Here is a 26145-nt window from a genome sequence, read left to right as displayed (position 1 = left end):
CCACTGAACAGTCCCACCCATCAAATCTGTATCTTTCCAACTTGGTGATTAGGATACTGTGGGGACCATGTCAAAGGCCTTGTGGAAGTCAAGATAGATCACATCCATAGGTTGTCCCTTATTTAATGACATAATCGCCATCATAGAAAGCCACTAGATTAGTCAAGCAGGTTTTGCCCCTAGTCAAGCCATGCTGGCTGTCTTGGATCACCTCCATGTGCCTTAGAATGGCATCTAGGAGGATCTGTTTAATGATCTTCCCAGGCACAGAGGCGAAGCTGACAAGTTGGATGTTGCAGGCCGTGTTGCCTGCTAACACTGCTTGCCAGCAGTGTGCCTAGGTGGCCAAGAGAGCCAATGGCTGGGTGGTGGGTTGGACTGGATGATCTTGGAGGTCTCTTCCAACCTGGTTGATTCTATGATTGTCTGATTCTATGAACAGCTTGTAGCCATTTGTGATGGTTTGGGTGTTCCCCGCACCCCCCCCCCCCCACTTCAGAAATCACCTAGACTAGACTCAGCAGGCGCTGGAAATATGAATGAAGCTTATATTTACAGTTTGCACAATATACCAGCAGATATTTACAGTATATTCAGTTATATACAGAAATATACAAGGTAAAAGGTAATACAGAAACACAACTCCCCTCCCAGAAACCTGAGTCCCCAGGAGGGGCTCTCAACCACCCCTGCACCTTCCCCCTACCCCTCTTAACCTTACCCCAGTCCCAAGGAAGAATAGAGGTTCGGCCAGAGGTTAAGAAGGAAAGTGGGTTAGCCCAAAATGGAGGGTGAGGTTAGAGAGATGCAGATCAGCCAGCAGCCCCAGCAAGAGTGATGGTGAGAGTGGTTATCAAATGTTTTTATTTCTTGTTCCCATACATCTCAGCAAGACTGTGAGTGAAGCAGACATCACCACTGTTTTCCTTTCCTAGCCTGTAATCTAGTTCTCACCAAAACATTCTAGCCTGCTTCAAACTAGCACACCACTGATAGCCACACTCCAGTCATAGGATTAATCTCAAGAAGTTTCCGTAATTGCCATTATGTCATAGATTTCCTGTAGCAGGGTAGCTTCCAACTCCTCCTGTTTATTGCCCATGCTGCATGCATTGGTGTAGAGGCACTTCAGCTGGGCTGCCAGCCATGTCACTTTCTTAGAGAGGCATGCCAATGTTCCCCCAAGGCATTTCATGGGAGCTACCCTCCTGTCTCCTATTACCTCAGAGGCCCCTTGCTCATCTGTGTAAGACTTTGCCTTTGCTTCAGTGTTCACAGCATGCTTCAGGGCACCAGGTTGAAGGCCCTTACTATCACCCCATCCTTCCAACCCTGGTGTGTTTTCCTGCCACTTGTCACAGACAATTTTGGTATTGTCACCATCTCCCACCTCAAATAAAATGGCAGACTGAAGGCTGTCCTTAGGCTCATCTCTAGTGCACCTTGTTTTAACCTACTCCCCCTCCAAGCCTAGTTTAAAAGCCCTTTCAATGAGCCCTGCCAACTCATGTGCTAGGATCTTTTCCCCCCTCTGAGACAGATGTACTCCATCTGTTGCTAGCAGACCTGGTGCCATATAAAGTTCCCCAAGATCAAAACCCCCAAATTCTGTTGGTGGCACCAGCCTCTCAGCTGCTTGCTAATCATGCACAATTTTCTGTATCTTTTAGTATTGCTTCCTGCAACTAAGGGTACTGATGAAAAATTTACCTGTGTCCCCAATCCTTCAACCAGTCTCCTCAGTGCCTTGAAGTTCCTTTTAATTACTTTTGGACTTCTGGTTTTGACCTCATTGCTCCCCACCTGCATAATTAGTAAGGGATAGTAATCAGAGGGCTGTACTAGACTAGGGAGCCTCCTAGTAACATCTCTGACCTGGGCCCCAGGGAGGCAGCAGACTTCCCTGTGGGAAGGATCTGGCTGACATATGGAGCCTTCTGTTCCCCTCAGAAGGGAATTGACAATAACAATTACCCTCCTCTTTTTTTTAGGGGTGCAAGTCCTGATGTGAAGGGGAGACTGATTTGTTTCAGACAGCCTCCCCAGATGGTGTCTCTTCTGTCTTCTCATTTGCCTCACCCTCAGCTTCCAGTGCCCCATACTTGTGCAAGGGCAACTGAGAAGGTGAAGGGGGCCATGAGGGGTTTCTCTTGCCTCTCCTAACAGGGGCCTGTATCTATTCCTCCTGCTTCTTGGGTCACCTCCCTCCACTAGGGAGGTAACAGGAGTAGTCATTCTCTGGGTACCCAGCCCCCTGAGATACTAGACAAGGAAGGGGGCCCCCATGCTCCAAGACAAATAGTTTGCAACTTGATGCACCATTTAGACACACACAAGTGTATGGGACCAGAGGGGATCCCACCAAGGATGCTGAAGGAGCTGGCAGAAGTGCTTGTCAAGCCAGTTTTCATCATGTTTCAGCAGTCCTGGCTAACCAGTGAGGTCACAGTAGACTGGAGATTAGCAAATGTGATGCTCATCTAGAAGAAGTGCCAGAAGGAGGATCCAGGAAATTGACTTATGGAAAATGAGACCTCACAACATGCAGAGTGTTATCAGGAAAGATATGTTTAATCAGCGCTGGGTGACAAGGGGAGGTCATCCTCTAAAGCCCTTGCACACCTTCACCTTGTTCAGGTGAAATGTTTATACTACAAAGTCATACATATTCAGTACATGGGTAGGGTTATTACAATTAGTTCTGGGAATAGGTGGAGTTATTACAATCAGTTCCTGGAACTTATTTCCATAATATCCCACTTCTTTATGCATGTACATTGTCACCTGGTGGTCACCTTTTGGGGTCTTTGGGAGGAAGGTCCACGTCTTCCTCGCTCTGACCTCTCTACCTTTTGTCCACCTGGCATCAGTTGTGGCTCACATTCTTGGCTGGAGTCTCCAATGTTCTCATCTTTGAATACAGTATTCTTCTTTTCCATGAGAGTGTTTCAAGACCCTTTCAAGCTTAACCCACCTCCTTTGTGTTTATCTGATTGATGATGGTTTATATCAGTGCTCACATAGTTAATGATTTAACTAGGTTCCTACACTCTATGTTCTCTAACCCTTTTCCCATATCAAAATCACAAGCCTGTCAGTCTAACCTCAGTGTCAGGGAAAATCATGGAGCAGACAATCTTGAGTGACCTCATGTGTTGTGCATGGGACAACAAGATGACTGTGCCCAGTTAGCATGTATTTATGAAAGGCAAATCCTGTTTGACCAATCTAATTGCTTTTTATGACAAGGTGACCCGCCTAGTGGATGAGGGAAGGGCTGTTGATGTTATCTGCCTGAACTTTAGTGAGGCCTTTGACACAGTTTCCCACAGCATCCTCCTGGAGAAATTGTCTGCTCATGGCTTGGACAGGCACACGCTTTCCCAGGTGAAAAGCTGGCTGAATGTCTGGGCCCAAAGAGTGGTGGTGAATGGAGTTAAATCCAGCTGGTGGCCAGTTACAAGTGGTGTTTCCCAGGACTCAGTATTGGGCCAGTTCTGTTTAATGTCTTTATTAGTAATTTGGATGATGGGATCAAGTTGCAGACAACACCAAGTTGGGTGGACCTGTCGATCTGCTAGAAGGCAGGAAGGCTCTGCAGAGAGATCACAGGGTCACAGGATGTTAGGGGTTGGAAGAGACCCAAAGAGATCATTGAGTCCAACCCCCCTGCTGGAGCAGGACAATACTATCTAACACAGATCACAGAGGAACACATCCAGACAGGCCTTGAAAGTCTCCAGAGAAGGAGACTCCACGACCTCCCTGGGGAGCCTGTTCCAGTGCTCTGTGACCCTTTGTGGTGGTTTAGGTGTTACCCGCCCCCCCACACTTTAGAAGGTACCCAAACTAGACTCAGCCGGTTCTGGGAATATAAATGAAGCTATTAATTTACAGCTAGCACAATATACAAGCAGCTATTTACAATATATATAGAAATATACAAAAATATACAAGGTAAAAATAATACAGAACCACAACTCCCCTCCCAGAAACCTGAGTCCCCAGGAGGGGCTCTCAACCACCCCAGCACCTTCCCCCTGCCCCTCTCAACCTTACCCCAGTCCTAAAGAAGAATAGAGGTTTCAACCAAGAGGTTAAGGAGCAAGGTTAGTGGCAGTGAGGTTAAGGAGATGCAGCTCAGCCAAAGCCCAGCCCGAAAGTGAAGACAAAATGGCGAAAGTGTTATCTAATGTTTACATTCTTCTTTAGTGAGACTCTGAGGGAAGGAGACATCACCATTGTTTTCCTTTCAGAGCCAATTATCTACTTTTTCTCACCAAAACATTCTACCCTGCTTCAAACTAGCACACCCTTACAGTAAAGAAGTTCCCCCTTGTGTTGAGGCAGAACCTCTTTTTCTGCAAGTTACACCCATTGCTCCTTGTCCTATCACAGGGAGCAAGTGAAAAGAGCCTGTCCCCCCCTTCCTGGCTGGCCCTCAGATACTTATAAGCATTTATCAAATCCCCTCTCAGTCTTCTTTTCTCCAGACTAAAAAGCCCCAGGTCCCTCAGCCTCTCCTCATAAGCCATGCCCTCCTATCTCCTAATCATCCTCATAGCCCTCTGCTGGACCCTCTCCAGCAGATCCCTGTCCCTCTTAAACTGGGGAGCCCAAAACTGAATACAGTATTCAAGATGAGGTCTCACCAGGGCAGAGTAGAGTAGATAGATAGGCTGAAGCTAATAGTATGAGATTCAACAAGGTCAAGTGTCAAGTGATGCACTTGGGCTACAACTGCATGCAACATTACAGGCTTGAGGATGAGTGGCTGGAGAGCTGCTTGACAGAAAGGGACCTGGGGGTGTTGATTGATGGCTGGCTGAACATGAGCCAGCAGTGTACTCAGGTGGCCAAGAAGGCCAATGGCATCCTGGCTTGCATTAGGAATAGTGTAGCCAGCAGGTCTAGGGGTGTGATTGTGCCCCTCTGCTCAACACTGTTGAGACCACACCTTGAATACTGTGTTCAGTTTGAGGTCCCTCACTATAAGAAGGACATTGAGGTGATAGAGTGTGTCCAAAGAAGAGCAACCAAGCTGGCAAAGGGCCTTGAACACAAGTCTTATGAGGACTGGCTGAGGGAACTGCAGTTGTTTAGTCTTCAGAAGAGGAGGCTGAGGGGAGACCTCATCACCCTCTACGACTACCTGAAAGGAGGCTAGAGCAAGGTGGGGGTCAATCTCTTCTCACATGCAACAAGTGACAGGACAAGAAGAAATAGACTCACGTTGTGTCAAAAGATGTTCAGGTTCGATATTAAAAATAGTTTCTTCACAGAAAAGGTTATCAAGAATTGGAACAGGCTACCCAGGGAGATGGTGGAATCACCATCCCTGGAGGTATTTAAAAGACATGTGGATGTGGTGCTGAGGGGCACGATTTAGTGGTAGTGGTTTAGCAGTAGTCATGGGATTGTGAACTTGAGGTGAGAGGTTGGACATGATCTCAAAGGTCTCTTCCAACCTATGATTCTATAACTCGTTAATTTATTATGCACTGTGTGAAATGCATAAGCGTTATGATTCAATTGTAGTTTATTGGAAGTGCACTTGGTGTGCAAGAAAGAGCTTAGTTATATTGATAATTCAAATAATTAAATATCCATTATTATTGATGTTGACTATGCCTAAGCTTAGCTGCAATTTGGAACTAAACAGATGTTTTAGTTATGAGATTTTCTAACTTTAATAATAATAAATATTTATGTTCCCCGTTTAGCTGGGTAAGTTTGCCACTACCTGTGAAGGTCAGTGTAGCAGTCTAAGAGCCAATGCTCTATTTTGGTTCTAAATTATAAACAAGACAGAGGAACTTTCTGGACATTCTTTTGAATACAGAATTGAATGAGCATTGGTTGTAAAAAGAATAATAATGATAAAGTCTGTATCATTCATTGGTTTGCTAAGAGGGATAAAATGGCAATGTATAAACAATTTTGCGCTCTTGGGTGCTGGCTCTGTTGCTGTTCCTTCACCTCTCTGACTCCTCCATACCGTGTACTAACCTTTTCCTGGTTTTTTGTCAGGGGGAAAGAGAAGAATGTGGCCTTGGCCTCTTCTGGGCTTTCTTTTGTCCAAGAGGGGAGTGCTGGGTTTCTCCAGATCCGTGTGGGAGACCGGAAAGACACAAGCTTATACCAATATGATACATAGAAGGTCAATCCATTTATTGAAACTAAGAGAGGTACTTATATAGTGGATTCGGTACATGCATGTGTACTTTTGATAGGCTCCGCTAACAGCAACATTCAGTTGTTCCCAGGGCTGACCAGCCTGCCCCACTTCAAGGCCCCCTCGCACAGCTCAGCTACAGATAGCTGTGGGAGAATTTCTCCTGCAACGAGGTATGGTATGTAAACATCAGGCCCTGTGATGGGAGATGTCCTTGGAGCCTTGCAAGTTCCCAAGGAGCTAGGCTGAGAACAGTGAGCAACCCACACACAGCTGCCAGGGGGTGGAATCTGCCCGCCCCTGAGGCAGGCACAGCTCCAGGGGGCTGACCCCTGCCAGCACCCTGGGTGGGGACCACAGGTTGTTTACCACAGGGTAACCTATCTCTGTCTTACACATAACTTGGGGCCAATCTGTACTGTCCACTTCTGCCAGCCCCAGGCTGGTTGTGCACACCCCCTCTGGGGGCTATATAAACCGCTGTATTGCCTTAATAAATCGTACTGATGCACTGATGCCTAGAAGCTGCTGTCTCGAGTCGTCAGTACCCCGATCTTGCCTCTCGCCAGCCTCCGTACCCCAACAGATAGCGGCTAACTTTCTCAGCTTCTCTGCTAGCCTTCCCAAGGTTGCTTCCGTGCAGCTGTGCTTCTTATCAGAGTGACCTTAGCATTACCCTGCCTGTTCTTATTTTTCAGACTGCTCAGTTCTGCTCAAACCCTGGCAGGGGACGATTTGATTTCTGTATAATTTCTAAATTGTAAATAATTGTATATAATTGTAAATATATGTAAATATATTTTGTATACATGCTTGTAAATCCAGCTTGCTGTAAAATATAGCTTTATCTTACTTCCAAACCATCTGAGCTTGTCTGGTAAATTTTATTTGGGGGATAATTTTCTCAAAACCCACCACAGGCAGTGATGTAAGTTACTATTTGAGTTAACACATTGAATAAAATAGCTCGGTTTTTTTATTGGGAGGTCAAGGTTAAACAGGGACATCTCTGAGGGGTAAAGAATTTGTCCTTTTGGGTATAGAAGAGCTTGGGAAATGTATTTGTAAGGTTGTGAGAGAATAATCACAGAATATATCTGGTTGGAAGAGACCTCAAAGGTCATGCAGTCCACTCCTCAACCCAGCACTAAAGGGCCAACACTAAGCCATGTCCCTAAGTGCCAGGTCCACACACTGAACAGCCCCAGGGACAGCAACTCCACCACCGCCCTGGGCAGACCATTCCAATGTTTGATAACCCTTTCAGTGAATAAGTATTTCCTAATATCCAGGCTAAACCTTTCCTAGTGCAGCTTGATACCATTTCCTCTAGTCCTGTGTTGTGGAGGGCCTGTAGGCCCAAAAGCAGGCTTATATATGCCATGCCCTACCAGGTGTAAACGAGCACAAAGGGGCACAACAGACCTGGTGCCATAAAGTCAGTTACCCAGGACACCTGATTGTGTAAGTCCCCACATGGCCAGCTCGTGCCTGCCTAGTGCTAGGCCCACATGATTGCCATATTTGGAGTCCAGGCCTGCAGTTTTTGCCTAGTATGGTAAGGTTTGGCTGACTGCCAACCTGATTGGTCATTCTAGTGACCAATGGGCTATTAATTCTCAGCCCACATTTAATAAATAGGGGTACACAGGCTCACGTGTTTGCTCCCCCACATTGCTTGCTTGCCTGCCTGCATTCGATCAGCCTGAGTAACCAGTGTCAGACTCGTGCTCAAAGAGCACGGCATGCCTCTGCACCTGAGATCCTGCCTACATATCCCTGGAGAGAACATCCAGAAGAATCCAGCAGCATAAGGTCAGAGACTGTCATTTCCCCTGAAGCCGAAGGATTCCAGCCTTAAAGTCCACAGGCAGAGACCCTGAAGAATTGGACACTAGGCATAGGCTGTGATGTAGCCCCGGAGGGTGATTATTGATTAATCAGAATTGTAAGTAAATTAATGCCTCTGTAATTTCTATCACCTTCTACCAGTTTTCAGCCCACTCTGCTGGGCAAATAGTATGTAGACCTCAAGTGCCATTAAGCCACGGGGAAAACTCTCTCTGTTAATAGTTTGAATGTATGTTAGTTGTTATAATAGTTAATGTTTGATATATATATTCCCATAATGTCTTCATAACCGTGTAGAACAAATATTAATATTAAAGTTCAGTGATTGGGGGTGGCAAGAGTTGAAAATACTGAAGTTAATATATATATATATTTTTTTTATAAATATCCTCTTACATTAATTAATTAATTTCTCCCCTCCGCCACAATTGGTGTAGGTGGCAGAATACCCCTCCATGACATCCTGTCACTTGTCATCAGGGAGAAGAGGCTGGCCCCCTCCTCACTGCAACCTCCCTTTGGGTAGTTCCGGAGAGTGATAAGGTCTCCCTTCAGAATTCTTTTCTCCAGACTGAACAACCTTAACTCCCTCAGACATTCCTTGTAGGACATGTGCTCCAGGCCCCTCACAAGCCTTGTTGCCCTTCCCTGGACATGCTCAAGCGCCTCAATGTCCTTCCTGTAGTGAGGGGCCTAGAACTGAGCACAATGTTTGAGGTGTGGCCTCAACAGTGCTGAGTACAGGATGTGATTGCCTCCCTGTTCCTGCTGGCCACCATGTTTCTAATACAAGCCAGGATGCCATTGGTCACCTGGGCACACTGATGACTCATATTCAGTTGACTGTCAATCAATACACTCAGGTCCCTCTTCAAGTTTCAGCTTTCCAACCACACATCCCCAGGTCCGTAGCTTACTATGGAGTTATTGTGACCCAAGGTGCAGCACCTGGCAGTTGGCCTTGTTGAACTTCATACAATTAGCCTTGGTCCATCAGTCTAACCTGTCCAGATCCCACTGTAAAGCTTTCCTACCCTCTAGAAGTTTGGTGTCATCTGCAAACTTACTGAGGTTGCACTTAATCCCCTCATCCAGATCATTATATTAAAGAGGAGAGGCCCCAGTACTGAACCCTGGGGGACACCACTACTGACTGGGTGCCAGCCAGATTTAATTCCATTCACCACCACTCTTTGGGCCTGCCTGGCCAGCCAGCTAGTTTTTCATCCAGTGCAGAGTGCACCTATCCAAGCCACGTGCCATGAGTTTCTGAAGGAGAATTCTGTGGGAGACAGTGTCAAAGGCTTTACTGAAGTCCAGGTAGACAATGGCTACAGTCCTTCCCTCATTCACTAGGCAGATCTTATTGTAGAAGATCATATTAGTCAGACAGGACCTGCCTTTCATGCACTCATGCTGACTGGGCCTGATTGCCCGGTTGTCTTGTATGTGCCACATGATGGCACTCAGGATGACCTGTTTCATACCATTTCCTGGCACTGAGGTCAGACTGACAGGCCTGTAGTTCCCTGAATCATCCTTCTGACCCTTCTTCGATGTCTGATAATAGCAAATTGTTTTCTGTCCTTGCTGTGAAATAGAAATGAAAATGTGTTTGAGGTGACTACCTCATGATGCTGCATTTTCTTGGTTGAAGCTATGCTCTGAGTATACCTGTCTCTATTCGTATTATAATAACATAGCTACAGTAATTTTTCTTATGTCTTAGATTTTCTGTTGCATCCATTGGCTGATGTATGACTGTAAAACTGCAATTTGTTGAGAGGTATGTCCGAATAAGTGGCTTCTGAGATGTGAGAAGATGCCAGAAGCTTCCCCTATGTCAAATAGAGCGAATGTCAGCCACCTCATGTTGGAGAAGTTTGTGGAGGACTGTCTCCTATGGGAGGGACCTCATGCTTGAACAGAAGAGTGTGAGGAGGAAGGAGCAGAAGAGAAAACGTGTGATGAACTGACCTCAACTCTCATTCACTGTGCAGCTCACAGGGGAAAGAGAGGGAAGGTAGAGAAGTTTGGAGTGAAGTTGATGCTGAGAAGAAGGAATGGGTGGAAGGAAAGGTGTTTTAAGATTTGATCTTATTTCTCAGCATCCTACTCTGATTTGATTGGCAATAAATTAAATTAATTTCTCAGAGTAGAGTCTATTTTGGCTGTGATGGTAATTGTTGAGTGATCTCTCCCTGTGCTTATTTTGACCCATGAGACTTTCATCATGTTTTTCTTCCTTCATCCAGAGGAGAGGGAATGATAGAGCAGCTTGGTGAGTACCTGGCATTCAGCCAAAGTCAACCCACTACACTATAACACTTTTAATCTCTCTTGGAGGTTCATAATGATATTACTTACCAATACAGTTGAAGTATCAAACAATATATTAACATTCGTATAGCTATCTTTAAAATACTGATATTACTTTTTGTGAGCAAGATAAACAGATCTACTTTAATTCTATAGCCCTATCATCGATTTTGGTGAAATGCCAGTTCCTAATGCAGTTCTTGGTTTTATTTACAGCATTGAAATGGCTCAGGAGACAAACCAGACCCCAGGGCCCATGCTGTGTAGTACAGGATGTGGATTTTATGGAAATCCTAGGACAAATGGGATGTGTTCTGTTTGCTACAAAGAGCATCTTCAGCGACAGCAGAATAGTGGTAGAATCAGCCCAATGGGTAAAGGTTTGAGTCTTTTCATTTTATTTTATTTTTTGTCTTGAAATTATCATGTATAGGTGATAAGAGTAATTGCAAAATGTATTTCAGGAGAATATTAAAGAAAGTAATACTTTAAATCACAGTAAAAATAAAAATGCATTTTTGTGTAATATATTCTGACCAATTTGGTGTTGAGCCTTGATTTACATTTCTACTTACCCTCTGCTATAAGTGTATTCTTGTACAATCCCTGTATTTTGGTCATTAACAATATAGTCTGTCTTTAAGATGATGCAGTACAATGAGGAGTGATTGAAAATGGTTCATAACTGCGCAAAACTACTTGACTAACTTGTATTCTATGCTTATGTGATGGTTTGGGTGTTCCCCACCCCCCCGCACTTTGGAAATCACCCAGACTAGACTCAGCCGGCTCTGGAAATTATATGAAGCTTATTATTTACAGCTCGCACAATATACAAGCAGATATTTACAGTATATACAGTTATATACAGAAAGGTAAAAGGTAATACAGAAACACAACAGCCCTCCCAGAAAACCTGAGTCCCCAGGAGGGGCTTCCAACCTTCTCCCCCTCCCTCTCAACCTTACCCCAGTCCCAAGGAAGAATAGAGGTTTGGCCAGGGGGTTAGGAAGCAAAGTGGATTAATCAAAGAAACGGCAGAGAGGTTAGAGAGAGAGATGCAGCTCGGAGCTCCCCAGCAGGAGTAGTGCCTTATCTATGTTTTGATTCTTGTTCTTATACATCTCAGCAAGCCTATGAGGGAAGTAGACATCACCATTGTTTTCCTTCCACAGCCTGTAATCTAATTCTCACCAAAACATTCTAGCTAGCTTCAAACTAGCACAGCTTATAATTAACTTCTCAAATTTTTGTTATATAGGGGCAGCTAGTGGTTCAAACAGTTCTACCTCAGACTCTGCATCTGTACCGAGAGCAGACACTAGCTTAAACAACTGTGAAGGTACTGCTAGTAGCACATCTGAAAAGTCAAGGTAAGATAATAGAATCATTTAGATTGGAAAAGACACTTGAGATCATTGAGTGCAACAGTAAACCTAACGCTGCCAAGTCCACCACTAATCTACGTCCCTAAGCACCATGGTCACGCATCTTTTAAATGTCTCCAGGGATGATGACTCAACCACTTCCCTGGGTATTTTGTTCCAATGCTTGACAACCCTTTTGGTGAGGAAGTTTTTTCTAACGTTCAATCTAAACCTCCCCTGATGCAACCTGTCCTATCGCTTGTTATTTCTGAGAAGAGACTGACCCCCAACTCACTTCAACCTCCTTTCAGGCTGTCGTAGAGAGTGACTAAACCCCAGTTCCCTCAGCCACTCCTCATAAGACTTGTTCTCTAGGCCCTTCACCAGATGAAAATATTATTTTGAGATCTGAATGAACTGTGAGTGTATAAAAACTTAAATAGTGCAATAACCTTGCCCTTTTACAGTGAGTTTCTGTAGAGAAAGAGGGACAGTGCACCTGATAGTGCATTATAAATCTTTATATATGAGAACTAATTAATGTTTGGTGCTGGGCTACTGAATTTACAAGGACATTTCTGGTTTATCTGGGGATATATTTGCTACAGATTACCTAGTTTCTTCTAGGGAAGAGATAGAATTACAGGTCAGGAGGGTGTATCAATAATAACTTATCAGATGGCCTATTGATGGATTTTGGCAGTTTAAGATCTTATTATGAACTCAAAACTAATTACCCATTTCATTTTATGTAAACAGAAATGTGTTTGGTGCCACTTCACCTGTAATGCAGCAGATGACAGAAATGAGCATTTCAAGAGAGGAAAAAGTATCACCAAATACAGAGACCAAGCCAGGTATGTTTGCTGAATAGCACTGAGTACAACTGACTTAACAGACACTATTTACTTTCTCTTAAATAGACATATCCCTTTGTGGTGATAGTCTTGAGGAACTGTTAATTATGGATTCTTTTGAAGTGTTAGTACCCTCAGAATCAAGAAAAATTACTAGAAGCAGAATATAGTTTTCAGACATTTGTTTAATTTTAGTAGATAAAGTTGACATTTGAGGAGTATTTTGTGTATCAAACCTTATTTTTTTTTAAAGACACTTTAATTATCTAGGTGCCAGATATTAATTTTTTAAGTCAGTACTGATTTCTGTATAAAATCTAGCAGTACAGTTCCTGCTGATTCATGACAATCAAAATGATTTGTTGCATTTGAAGAACAGAGTTCTTAATAAAATCTATTCTACAGAAGGATGAGAATGGAGAAGGGAATACTTGATATAAAATGCTAACAGAGACTGCTAAAGGTTCTTGAACTAATTCAGTAATCAGTAGCTATAACCAAAACATTATTCTGTAGATATAGAATACTTATGGCATTAATCGCTTAGTGAGAATGTTCAGTTTAAAAGTTTTACTCCTGTTCTGGAAGGTGGTAGCTGTAGTATTTCAACTTTGAAGTGTAAAGTATTTATTGGTGAGAGGAGGGGAAGGACTGCTTCCCTACCTACTAGTGAGTGACTGAATTAATGTTTTATTATATAGGAGTTCAAATAGATATCTTAATACACTTGTTTGGTACCTATAGATATTGACACTTGTGGCCGTTTGAGCTGATTCTCTAGCTCAGACATAGAGGAAAGATGAACACTCCAGGGATAGGCCACATAATAGCAACAATAGATAAATTAATATAATTTCATTGGAGCATCAAGAGCTTAATGTCTAGAAGCACAGCTTGTTCTTCCCCTTCTCCCGCTGGCTTCTGCTGCTTCAGCTGCGCCTATCTTCCCCGGCTGCTGTTTTGGCTGCTGCTGCTTCTGATGCTTTGCCGCCGCTTGACCCCTCCCCCACCTCCCTTAAGGTTATAGTATTTGTTTTTTTTTTCTTCCTTCTCTAGTTATTATCTCTCTTTACATTGTTATACTATAAGAAATACAATTTCATCTTTCCCTGACTTTCAAAAAAAAGGGTCTGTGTTGTGATGAGTTTATTTCTCCCCGGGGGAGGGATCTGCCCTAACCCGGGACAACACTGTTAATTTTAACAGTTCTGAAACAATCTTAAAACACTATAAGATGATGTTTAATAGGAAAACCTGTTCATTACAACTGAAGATAAAATGATTGTTTTTAAAATTCCAGAAGGTACCACTCAGCACTGTATGGATGCATCTTTGTCAATAAGACCACTGATACAGATGATAGTTAATTGCTCAGTGTTTGTACACCGTTTTTTACTATTTGAGTTAAGTTAAAATTTTGACATTAGCTAAATTACAGTTGCTTTTATTATATTCTTTTTTGGATACGTAGAGACTGAGGAGATTTTTACACATTTCAGTTTCTTGTAACTTGTGTTATCTAATTTTGTATACTTTGTTGTATGTAACAGGTTAATGCACAGTAAACAGGTTAATCTGCCTGTTTCCCCCCAACACAGAACTGAGGGAAAGTAATACACAAAAAGACTCTGGGTCGAGATATAAAGAGCTTAATATAAAATAACATAATTGTAATGCACAATTACCTTAGGTTAGCCTACTTGAAGAAAAAACACAGTGAAATGCAGGAAAGAAAAAAAAACACAAGCCAGCATAAAACAGAAAAACAAAACCAGCATGCTACCCCACTCCCATCTGTATTGCCAACATCCCTGTGGGAAAGAACCAACACCCAAAACTCGGAACCCAAAAGCAGCAACTGCAACAGGAAGCCTCTCATGTTACAATCTGAACTTAAAGCCCCATAATACTTTGCTCCAGTTAGCAATTATATTCTGCAAACCAGAGAGTTCTAAATAGTTAGGTCTGGACAATTGTCTTTAATTCTGGACCAAAATACTTTCTCTGTGTTCGGATTTAAGCATCTGATTTGTAGAAAATTCCTTTTGCGGCAATATTTCTGGATATGTCCCATTTTATTGCAATAAGAACACACAGGAGGCTCTCTTTCTCTTTCACTCTGATTCTCCAGAAGTTGCTTGGGCCCCATCCCTTTTACTTCTTTAGTTGTAGCTTGTACTTTCTGACCTTCCCTTACTGCTGCTACAAGGATCTTAGCTTTTGCTTTCTGTTTTTCTGCACCACTTCACACCTATAGTTTCTGGGCTTCTCTAAGTAATTTCTCTAATCCACTCTCCTACCGATTTTCCATTTGTGGTGGTTTGGCTGTTACCTGCCCCCCCACACTTTAGAAGGTACCCCAGCTAACTCAGCCGGACTCTGGGAATATAAATGAAGCTATTTATTTACAGCTAGCACAATATACAAGCAGATATTTACAGTATATACAGTTATAGACAGAAATATACAAGGTAAAAGTAATACAGAAACACAACTCCCCTCCCAGAAACCTGAGTCCCCAGGAGGGGCTCTCAACCACCCCTGCACCTTCCCCCTGCCCCTCTCAACCTTACCCCAGTCCTAGGAAGAAAAGAGGTTCAGCCAAGAGGTTAAGGAGCAAGGTTAGTGGCAGTGAGGTTAGGGAGATGCAGCTCAGTCCAAGCCCAGCCCGAAAGAGAAAACGAAATGGCGAAAATGTTATCGAATGTTTTCCCTTCTTGTTCCCATACATCTCAGCAAGACTGTGAGGGAAGTTGACATCACAATTGTTTTCCTTTTCACAGCTAATTATCTACTTTTTCTCACCAAAACATTCTAGCCTGCTTCAAACTAGCACGCCAATTTTTCATGTTCCCTTCTAATGTCTTCCCAGGCTTTAGCCACAGATTGTGTCCTTAGGAGAGTAACCCCTGCCACCGAATTAGGATCTATTCCTGAGTACATTTGTAAACTCTTTCTCAGCCTTTCCATCCATAATGTTGGAGACTCATCTTTTCCTTGTTCTTCCTCAAAGGCTTTGTTTATATTCTGTCCTTGGGGGACCACTTCCTTTTTCCCTTGTATTATTAGGGTTCTTAGTTCTCTCATATTCTACCTTCCAAGGGGTTGCTGATGATCCCAGTGGGGATCCACATTTGGCCATTTCTGATCTCTGGGGGGGGCATTCTGATTCTGGTGTTCCCATATTGTCATTCCCGCTTGTGTCATCATCCCTCTCTCTTTGATGGTAAATAGGATACCTAAAACTGATTGTATTTCCTCCCATGTTGTGATGGTTTGGGGGTTACCCCGCCCCCCCACACTTTGTATTTGCCCCAGCTAACTCAGACGGACCTCTGGGAATATAGATGAAGCAATTTATTTACAGCTAGCAGAATTTACAAGCAGCTATTTACAATATATACAGTTATATACAGTTATATACAGAAATATACAAAGGATAAACAATACAAAAGCACAACTCCCCTCCCAGAAACCTGAGTCCCCAGGAGGGGCTCTCAAACCACCCCAACACCTCCCCCCGGCCCTCTCAACCTTACCCCAGTTCTCAGGAAGAAGAGAGGTGCAGCCAAGAGGTTAGGGAGCAAGGTTAGTAGGAGCAGGGTTAATGAGATGTGACCAGGTCTAAGGCAAAAGCAAGAGTGAGAAACAAAAATGGAGAATGTTTTCTTCTTCTTCCCAGAGTTCTCAGCGTAACTGTGAGAGAAGTAGACACAATTGTTTTCATTTCACTGCCCGTTATCTAGTTCTTTTACCAAAACATTCCAGCTTGCTTCAAACTAGCACACATGTATATATGCTGGGACCTAAAAATTGGTCTAGTCTTTCAGCCACCCCTAAGGTATCATCCAATAACATTCCCATTTCCTTCTTAAAATTTCTTACATCAGTTGTATTCAATGGTATGGCTACAAATCCTATCCCTCCTTAATTTCCCCCCAAAGGGACTTCCCTTTGTGGATATAGGTCAGCCTCTACATTTTCCCTTGTCCTACTCCTTGTTCTAGTAGCTGGGGGTTGGTCATCCTGCAGAGGCGGCACTAGGGCTGGAGCCGCCGCAAAAGGGGAAGCCAAAGAGAGGGGGGCTGAAATGGCCACGGCAAGGGGAAGAGGGGGGGCTGAAGCAGCCACAGCAAAAAGGGGGGCCAGAACGGGCACTGCCAGAGGGGAGAGCCGAAGCAGGCACCACCAGAGGGGGGGGCTATATACAGGGGTGGTAAGTTGTCTAAGGGCTCCCATTCCTCTCCCTTCTCCCTTTTGTCTCTTTCTGCTTTTAGAGCATACAGTGCTATAACTTTTCTTTCTGCTGATAGTTTCTAGAGGTCAGTATATTCAACCTCCTCCAGACTAAATGGTTTCTTGTTGCTCACATATTCTGCCAGGGCTTGACAAACCTAGTCCTCAAAAGATCGAAACATAGGCCAATGAACATGCGGATGAATTGGTTCCTTCGGCCATATTATCATACAATAAAAAAGAAAAAAACAAACCAAGTGTATAAGAAATTAATTATCTGTTATGGATTATGAATATTATTTTCTGTATGAATATTTTGTTATTATTAATATTCAAAAATCTGGAAAAAATCCCTAATGCTCTTCAGGTTTTTGGTCGAAACAAAGCAATTGCATAGAATTAAAGAGTTTAACCAATCAGAACTTGGAAAACAATAACATGAGAACAGGAAAAATTCTAACTAATGCCGATGCAGTCTTGGCATATACTCACAACACCTTTGGTCCCTGAGTATGTCTCCTGTATGAAAAACACTTTCAAACTCACATTGATCCCGCTGTAAAAATACAAATATTTCAGGCAGAGGAGGAAGGAGATGCCGCTAAACCACTAGTATGAGCTGCAAACACGTGGCCAGCTGTTAATGAGCCACAAATGAGGAGATGCTCCATGCAGACAAAGGCATGGTGCAGAAAGGCTACATGTAGAAAGGCTGCTGCAGAAAGGCCAGTGTAGAAAGGCAAATGCAGAAAGGCATGGTTTTCTAAATCATCCCACTTTATATACCCGATTTTGAAATCAAACTGGCCAATAGGCACTAGCACCCTTGTTCTGGCCAATGAATTCAAAGCTTTGTGTCTCCTTTGACTATGCAGGCACATTGAGGGCAGCACAAGACACCTGACACGAGGTGCTAAGCCCCTAGCCCTCAAGGCTTTGCTGGGGTGAAACCTTTATTATTTGCTCAATCTACTCACTCCTGGAACCCAGCACAACAGGAAGAGAGTGTCTTGGGTTCTAATCCAAATTCCCAGAGACTCTAATAAATTTGATAGACCCAATAATTTGTAGGGTGTCCTCCCCTCTTCCCCTTCTTTCCCAAAGGAGGGGATTAGATATAGGGAGAGAGAGGTAAGCACACCTGAATAAATCAATCTCGCTCAATTTGGAAGTTAAAAGGAAAAGTTTAACAATAACTTAGGTATTGGAGGTAGGGAAGTTTACAAAGGATAGGGAAGGGAAAATAGCAAAATACAAAAGGTATAAATACAACCCGAGTTTGTGATGGTGGCTTTGTCTGCCTCGTGTCTGCCACGTGGTATGGTGGTATGCAGGCAGAGGTGTGTAGAGTGTGGTGTGTGGCAATAGAGAGAGAGAGGAACAGGAAGCCCCTCTCCTTTATAGGACAGGAAGTGGGGGGAGTGGGCTAACCATCACCTGGTGGTGTGACCCACCCCTGGGGAGGGGTCAAGACCCCTAGGGTTCAGGGTTACTCCCCCTGGAGTGTTAACCCTATACAGGAGAGCCAGGGTTAAACCTGCCCGGCAGGATTTATGCCCTACCAGGACACCAAAATTGTGCCCCATGTTGGGAAAAGTGCCAAAATTAATGTCCTGGGTTAGGGTGGATCACTCCCCTGGTAGAATAAACTCACCACAACAAGGATTTTTTTTGGAAGGTCAGGGAAAAAAAATTAAATTGTATTTCTTATGGTTTAAATATAGCAGCATAAGGAGAAATAAACTACTAAAGAGAAATATAATAACCCTAACGAAGATGGGGAAGGGGCCAAGCAGCAGTGAAGCAGTAAAGCAGCAGCCAAAACAGCAGCGAAGGTACAAGCTGTGCATCTAGACATAAAGCTCTTGATGCTCTAATGAAATTATATCAACTTATCCATTGTTGCCATTATATGGTCTATCCCTAGAATGTTCACCTCTCCCCTATGTCTGAGCTAGAAATCTAGCTCAAACTGCCACAGTATACAAGACTGGATGGTATTGTTATAATCAGACTTAGGAAAATATTGCTGACACTTAACTCTTCATGTTTCCTAGAAAAATCTATAGAATATGTAAAAAATGAAGTTAGTAAAGAGTTTGATAGAGTTATAGTATTGTATGAGAAAATACTGCTTTCCTATATAAAACTTTTGAGGTATGAGCACTGAAAATTCCTTGTTACTTCTGAAAGCTTGTCCGTTCTGTATCTTGTTTACAATCTGGAATATGAACTACTCACTGGAGCCTCTCTTTGTTAAATTCTACAGTGAATTGTGAAATGGAGCTTGGATCTGTGAGGATTTGTGTTAGTAGTAATAGACACATGAACATAATACAAATATTTTTTTAAAGCAGGTATTAATAGTAAAGGTAATTTAAAAATTGGCTATAAAGGGTTCATGATGTCTGAAAATATCCACTTTTTACAGAATGCAGTGTTTACCAATGCAAAAGGATCTCATCTAAGAAATCCTGTTTGTGTCCTTAAAGTTGGTTACAAATAAGTCATTTAAGCCTATGTTCTCAGATATTAATTCTAGAGTGCATTTTACAGTTTGTATTTTCTCTGCATTAATTTGAAGGGTTGAACAGAAGCTCATAGAAGGGCTCATTTTTATCCTGCAAAGAACTTGGGTAAAATGTGACAAATTTGACCAAAAGCGTTCATGACAAAGGCAATTGAAAAATAAGTAATTTTGACTCTACCTACTTGATCATTAAGGTTGAATATAGTACAAGGATAAAGATATCCAATGTTAAATTGCCAGCGTAGCACCATGAGAGTAACAATTGTAAACACCAATGTGGTTAGATAATCGTTCTCTGTTTATTTCTATGAATACAGCGACTTATATGCTCACTTGGAAGAGGTGTGCATAGCTAACTTAATTAAGATTGGTACATGTGGAAGGCACAGATAGGCTTAAGGTTATGCATGAGGTACAGATAGGTTAACTTATATAAACAACCTGTAGGGTCAGCCCCCTGCAGCTGACAGACACTGCCTCCTCACAGCTGCATGTGGGGGGCTGTTATTCACCGCCTGGTTTCCTGCCTCCAGGATGGATCCAAGGACACTCTGAAGCACGGGGTTGCTCATTGTTTATCAATTCATGTCCTCTGTTAGCAAGAAATCTGTCCACAATTCCCTCTTTTTCTTTTTGAGCAACCCAGGCCTGATCTGCAATTTTACACAGGCTCTGTTCAACAAAGGGGTAAATAATGCAGCTACAAATCAGTAATACTAAAATCAGAAAGAGAATGAACCTGTTAGAGCCTTGCTAGTAGCATTAGTTTGGCAAGCTAACAACCCAAGCTTAGCTAACAATCCCAAAGATTTTCCTGCTGCTACCTCTGGTGCTAAGCAAGCGACAGTAAGTCATGTGTTCAAAAGACCAAAAAGATCCAGACGATCATTACAGTCACAGGAGAGTGCATGTACACCACGTTTTCATTTGGCTCTGTGCAGAAATCGATGTTGTAGAATCGTAGATGTATCTAATTGTCCAGTATTCTTCCTCAGACTCCCATTGTTCTGGATTCACTCTATAATTTTCAGAAATCTTGATGTTTTCACTGCACTCCTTTGCTATGACCTGCATCTGTCTATTGTGCTTAAGAGCTACTAATTTCTGAATATGATACAAAAGATATGCCCTATATGTTGCTTTTAGGCTTTCTATTAGGCCTAATTCCCACAATTCCTCTATTTGTTTTAAAAAATGAAGGCAGTGTTTCTCATCTTTTGTCAGGGCCCTTTGCAAAAAGATAACAAGCACAGCGCCATCTTTGCCAATAAGTGGGTTTGGCCCTTATAACAGAGGCTAAACTGATCTCTATTTTGCAGTTACCTATTCATTAAAACAGAACTGCTGAAAGCTTGTGAAAATATCCAAATTTGTTAAGCATGATCAAGACCTATGATCTATACACACAACCATTATGTCAGTACTCCTTTCAAGTTCTTGACACAACATCTGCCATCTGAGCGAGACTTCTGCTCACTGCCAAAGCAGGCTAGTCATAACAAGCTGGTATCCATCAAAAGCCTGTGAACATGAATGAACAAATGCACAAACAGATACAAAACCAGATAAAAACATATTCATTCCCTAGGCTAACAAATCCATTGACCTTGTCTAGGGTGCAATTCTCTGTATGATGTGACTAGAGAAATTTCAGTTTTTTTCTTCTTCTCTCCTTCCTTCCCTCTCTGACCCTTCTCTTTCTTTCTTCCCTTTTTCTCCCTTTTTGATTTTTTTTGTTTTGTTTTTATATGACCCTTGTACTATCTAGATATACAGAAAAACCTAAGAAAAAATATCCTACAATATCCCTATACCCTAAAATCCTATAATTGTCATATTATAAACTCTCAGCCTTAACTATATTATCTAGCAACTGAAAAATCTAGCAACTGAAACTTGAGGAAAAATGAAGAAAATCCAAGAAATTGATACCATGGCATCCAGGAAAAAATAAAGGACCTTAGAATCACCACAAAAGAAATAAGCATTAACCTGATCTCCTTTTATGATCAGGTTACCTGCCTGGTGAATGTGGGGAAGGCTGTGGATGTAGTCTACCTGGACTTCAGCAAAGTCTTTGACACTGTCTGCCACAAGAAGCTCCTAGCCAAGCTGGCAGCTCATGATTTGGACAGATACACTCTGTGCTGGATCAAGAACTGGCTGGATGGCAGAGCCCAGAGAGTGGTGGTGAATGGTGCCACATCCAGTTGGCAGCCAGTCACTAGTGGTGTTCCCCAAGGATCAGTGCTGGGCCCAGTCCTGTTCAATATCTTTATTGATGATCTGGACGAGGGGATTGAGTTCAGCATCAGTAACTTTGCAGATGACACCAAGCTAGGAGCAGGTGTTGATCTGTTGGAAGGTAGGAGAGCCCTGCAGAGGGACCTGGACAGGCTGGATGGGTGGGCAGAGGCCAATGGGATGATATTTAACAAGGCCAAGTGTAGGATTCTGCACTTTGGCCACAACAACCCCAAGCAGCGCTACAGGCTGGGGACTGAGTGGCTGGAGAGCAGCCAGGAGGAAAGGGACCTGGGGGTACTGATAGATAGTAGGCTGAAGATGAGCCAGCAGTGTGCCCAGGTGGCCAAGAGAGCCAATGGCATCCTGGCCTGCATCAGGAAAAATGTGGCCAGTAGGACAAGGGAGGTTATTCTTCCCCTGTACTCAGCACTGGTCAGGCCACACCTGGAGTACTGTGTCCAGTTCTGGGCCCCTCAATTCAAGAAAGATGTTGAGGTGCTGGAACGTGTCCAGAGAAGGGCAACAAAGCTGGTGAAGGGCCTGGAACACAAACCCTATGAGGAGAGTTTGAGGGAGCTGGGATTGTTTAGCCTGGAGAAGAGGAGGCTCAGGGGTGACCTCATTGCTGTCTACAACTACCTGAAGGGGCATTGTAGCCAGGTGGGGGGTGGCCTCTTCTCCCAGGCAACCAGCAATAGAACAAGGGGACACAGTCTCAAGTTGTGCTGGGGTAGGTATAGGCTGGATATTAGGAGGAAGTTCTTCACAGAGAGAGTGATTTCCCATTGGAATGGGCTGCCCAGGGAGGTGGTGGAGGCACCGTCCCTGGAGGTCTTCAAGAAAAGACTGGATAAGGCACTTAGTGCCATGGTCTAGTTGACTGGCTAGGGCTGGGATGATAGGTTGGACTGGATGATCTTGGAGGTCTCTTCCAACCTGGTTGATTCTGTGATTCTATACATTCACAAAGCAATTTCTTACCATAATATTCCATTATAATAGCTACCAATTACTTAACACACTCTACTGGAATTACCTAAGTCTTATTACGCTGCTAAAATTATCCCAAAACTCTAGTACAATTAATAACCATTTAACATCTTATCCAGTAAACTCTTAAACTCTTAAAAATATATTACAATCAAAGCTAAAAACATTATCAGGGTTTTAGTTCAGAAAATAGCTATCACAAATGCACTGTCCCTTTAAGAACAAAATGCTTATTTCCGCAGAAGGTAAACTGCAAGGGAAAAAAAAAAAAGAAAGAAGGCAGGAGGGAGGGAGGGAGGCGGGGGGAATGGGCCCCCGACGCTCCAACAGCCATGCCGGGGGCAAGTGCGGATCTTGCCATGGCTCCCGTGGCTGAAGTAGAAAGCTTGCTTCCTCCCGGGGACATAAACAGCAGAACCTGCAAGGAGATAAGAGGGGGGGGGGGGGGGGCGCGAATGTGTGCACAGCTGAGCTGGCACCAGGGGAGGAGGGGGGGGGGGCTTACATTCCCAGCAGGCTGGTATGGCTAAGCAGACCTGCCGCCTCTCTCTCGCCCCTCCACTTTCCCAGCCCCTCATTGTCCCTCAGGGTGAAATTCTCACCACATCCTAGGTGACAGAAAAATCAGACTTTTGCACAGTGTCATAAATATTGGGCATAAACTTGCGTTCATGCAAAATAAGGCTTTAATAGAGTTGCAGGAATCAAGCAATGTACAGGCCTGGGTGCGCGGGGGAGGCTCTGCTCTACCCTAATGCACACCTTTTGTTTTCAGTTTTCCCTTTTTATATCCTATTCTATTACATATTCATTACTAATTCTAAGAAAAGGTTGGGTTTTCCTTATCAGTTCCAAGAATGGGAGGTGTCTATTCCATGCATGTCTCTTTTTACTCGGTGCTCCCTCTGGTGGTCTTCAGTGATGAAGTAAGGGGTCTTCCTCAAGTGTCCTTTCCATGAACTCCAAACTAGTAGTGTCCTTTGTATGACTCTTTGCTCATGCGCAAAGGCTGTCTCTTCCACATGCCTCCCTCCTCCACCAGTCTTTCTAGTTTCTAATTATTTATTGCTGTTATCTTAAGCCAAGTGTATGCTTTTGTGATGGTTGTGCAAGGAGTGCAGCTCCATTCAAACTCCCCCTTCCTCCCGGTCTGTGACCTCTTGACACGAATTGATCGGATCAAATATATATTTCTCACAATCCCCCATTTGCTTTTTGATCAGATTGATTCGTGTCTTAGTTTCAAATTGGGCAATTACTTGCTCTAGAGAGTTTAACTCTCTATCTTTCATTCTTTCTTTTGTCGCCTCAATAATCATTATAGGTTGGGGTTTGGTTCTCTCTTCTGGGTTATTGGGTACAATGGCTACCTGCATCCCTTGCACAACCATCGTGATCAGTCTTACATAACATGGAATGAGACAGGGTACAATTAATACCACAATCAACACTCCCCCTCCCACCAAAGCCAATTTAGTAAACCAATCACTTACTCCCAGGTTATTCCACCAATTCCCTAAGTTTACCCCATTCCAGGTTTGTACTGGGACGTGAGCAATTTTCTTCATCTCTTTTACCAGTTGGTTAACAGCATTTCCTTCATCATCTATTTCCAGGCAGCAGTTGGTTAGGTTGAATTTCCCACACACACCCCCTTCACGAACTAGTAAATAGTCTAATGCTAATCTATTTTGATATATAGCAGTTCTCATTTGAGTATTTTGCTTCGCTACCAGGTTCAAGGCATCTCCAGTTTTGTTTACTATTCGTTATACTACTATGTGCAGTCTAATTATTCTATTAAGCATATACATTGGGGTTCGATAACCCCAAGATCCGTCTTTTGCCCACGTTGCAGGATCATAATAGGCAATGATCCTTTCAGGAGGCCACTCTTTGCAATTTCCTACTTGGAGATCCCTCCTGGCCATTCTTAACTCATCAGTCTCAGTGTACAGCTGTGCGCCTAACCTTTCTCCCTTGGAGATAGGCAACAGGAAGAAGCTGGGTCTAATTGTTCCCAATACACATGATCCTACCCAATTTTTTGGTAGGTGAGCATATGCTACTTTCCCACATATCCAATAATATCCACTCGGGGCTGACCACCCATTTATGATTGTGCTACCATTAGTCCAGTTTCTCAATTGGAATGGCATTTCCAGAGGAATGTCCCATCTTTCCCATGTATTTTTAGTTTGTAGGACCCACTGCTGCTTTCTGTTACCTCTCTCTGCTTTCCAGGTGTTAGGATCAGCCAAATTTACAAAAAGATTTTTAGCAACTGTTGGAATTTCATACTTAACTACTGATTCGATCTCATGATAAAATGAATGAAATACTAAATGTTGTGATTTCCCTTCTTTACCTTTTTGTAGGACTTTTACATCAAGCATCACCCCTGGGTCTGACCCCTTTCCTGTAATTCTGATTCCATATCTCGTGTACTTTGCTTTTTCCCATTTTTCTATGTCATAGATTGTTAGATTCACTGGATTACAGGTTTCAGCAGTGCAATTTGCTGATGGGATTCCCCTTTTTACTCCCGCTCTTAGACCTACACACGAATTTGGTTCCTTCTTCCAGGTGGCCCAACACACACAATTCCACCATGTCTCCCCACAATAGTACTGGGCTCTTTCCTGAGCTGACACCCAAGGTGCTTCCACTACATATACAGGTGAATTACGATACTGGCGGCATTGGCCAGGATCCTCTGGGCAAATATATTTTTCTTGCCTACTATAATAACGTCTCCACCCCATATTCCCACAAGTTGAAGCACCATCATTGTCAATAGCCTGGCAAGCATCAAAGGTTACCCACAGGGGCTGACTGCGGTTGGTGGTCATTTGGCTTCTTCCTAACAATTTCCCTTTCCCATCATTTGCCCTTATTTCTACCCACCATAGGTAGGGAACTTCCTTTGGATCATAACAAGTGATTTTTCCTTTCTCATTACATCTGGCATATTCTGTTTGGTTGTGATAACAGGGATCTAACTTCTGACCTTTACACTCATAAATTGTATGGTATACCAATGTTTGAGACACTATTTTTCCCCTCCGAGTCGCAGTGATGCAGTCACTGCAATTCTGGGCTTGTCCCAGGGCCAGGAGGCTTAACCCAAATATGCACAGCAGAGGTCCGGTCAGGGCCATGTTACTCGGCGGTCACAGCCCAGAGGTGTTGCAGCCCTCGGCAGACCTTCTTCAGCCACAGCACTGGTTCCCACTCTGGTCTTGCCCTATTTTTATTTCCTTGGGTGCCTCTCACTGCCCTTTTACTTTTCTTGGAATATGTGTCTCAAATTAAAAAATAAAATCTTTAACCAACCAACCAAACAACAAAACCAAACAAACAACACAAAAAACCTAAACCAAACAAAACAAAACAAATCCTCCAATTTTCCCTACTAAACAATCCTTCTTGTTTTCAAGAATTTCAACACCTTTTGTCAGTTTTGAATATTGTGTCTGAAGTCCCAGTTAATCCCCTGGGAGCGATAAGTGTTTAGAAATTCCACCAGTGCTTATCTTATTGCCTCCTTAGTGTCACTTTTGTTTTTCCTGG

General features: G+C 43.2%; 1 protein-coding gene across 4 annotated transcripts in view; it reads left to right on the top strand.

Annotated features, from left to right (window-relative positions):
* Positions 1 to 26145, top strand: part of LOC135192843 (AN1-type zinc finger protein 5-like) — a 129154-nt gene that overhangs the window by 3311 nt on the left and 99698 nt on the right. For 3 of the 4 annotated variants that reach the window (XM_064176228.1, XM_064176226.1, XM_064176229.1), the window contains exons 2-4: positions 10562 to 10725; positions 11607 to 11718; positions 12472 to 12569. In XM_064176228.1, coding sequence (XP_064032298.1) covers positions 10569 to 10725; positions 11607 to 11718; positions 12472 to 12569 — 367 coding nt within the window. In that variant the 5' untranslated portion in view covers positions 10562 to 10568. The remainder of the gene's footprint in view (positions 1 to 10561; positions 10726 to 11606; positions 11719 to 12471; positions 12570 to 26145) is intronic. The other variant, XM_064176227.1, reaches the window with a different exon arrangement.

This window comes from Pogoniulus pusillus, chromosome W (assembly GCF_015220805.1).
Source record: "Pogoniulus pusillus isolate bPogPus1 chromosome W, bPogPus1.pri, whole genome shotgun sequence".
In the NCBI taxonomy this organism is placed as follows: Eukaryota; Metazoa; Chordata; class Aves; order Piciformes; family Lybiidae; genus Pogoniulus; species Pogoniulus pusillus.
The sequence above is the reverse complement of the archived record's forward strand: the minus strand, read 5'-3'. Positions and strand labels throughout refer to the sequence as shown.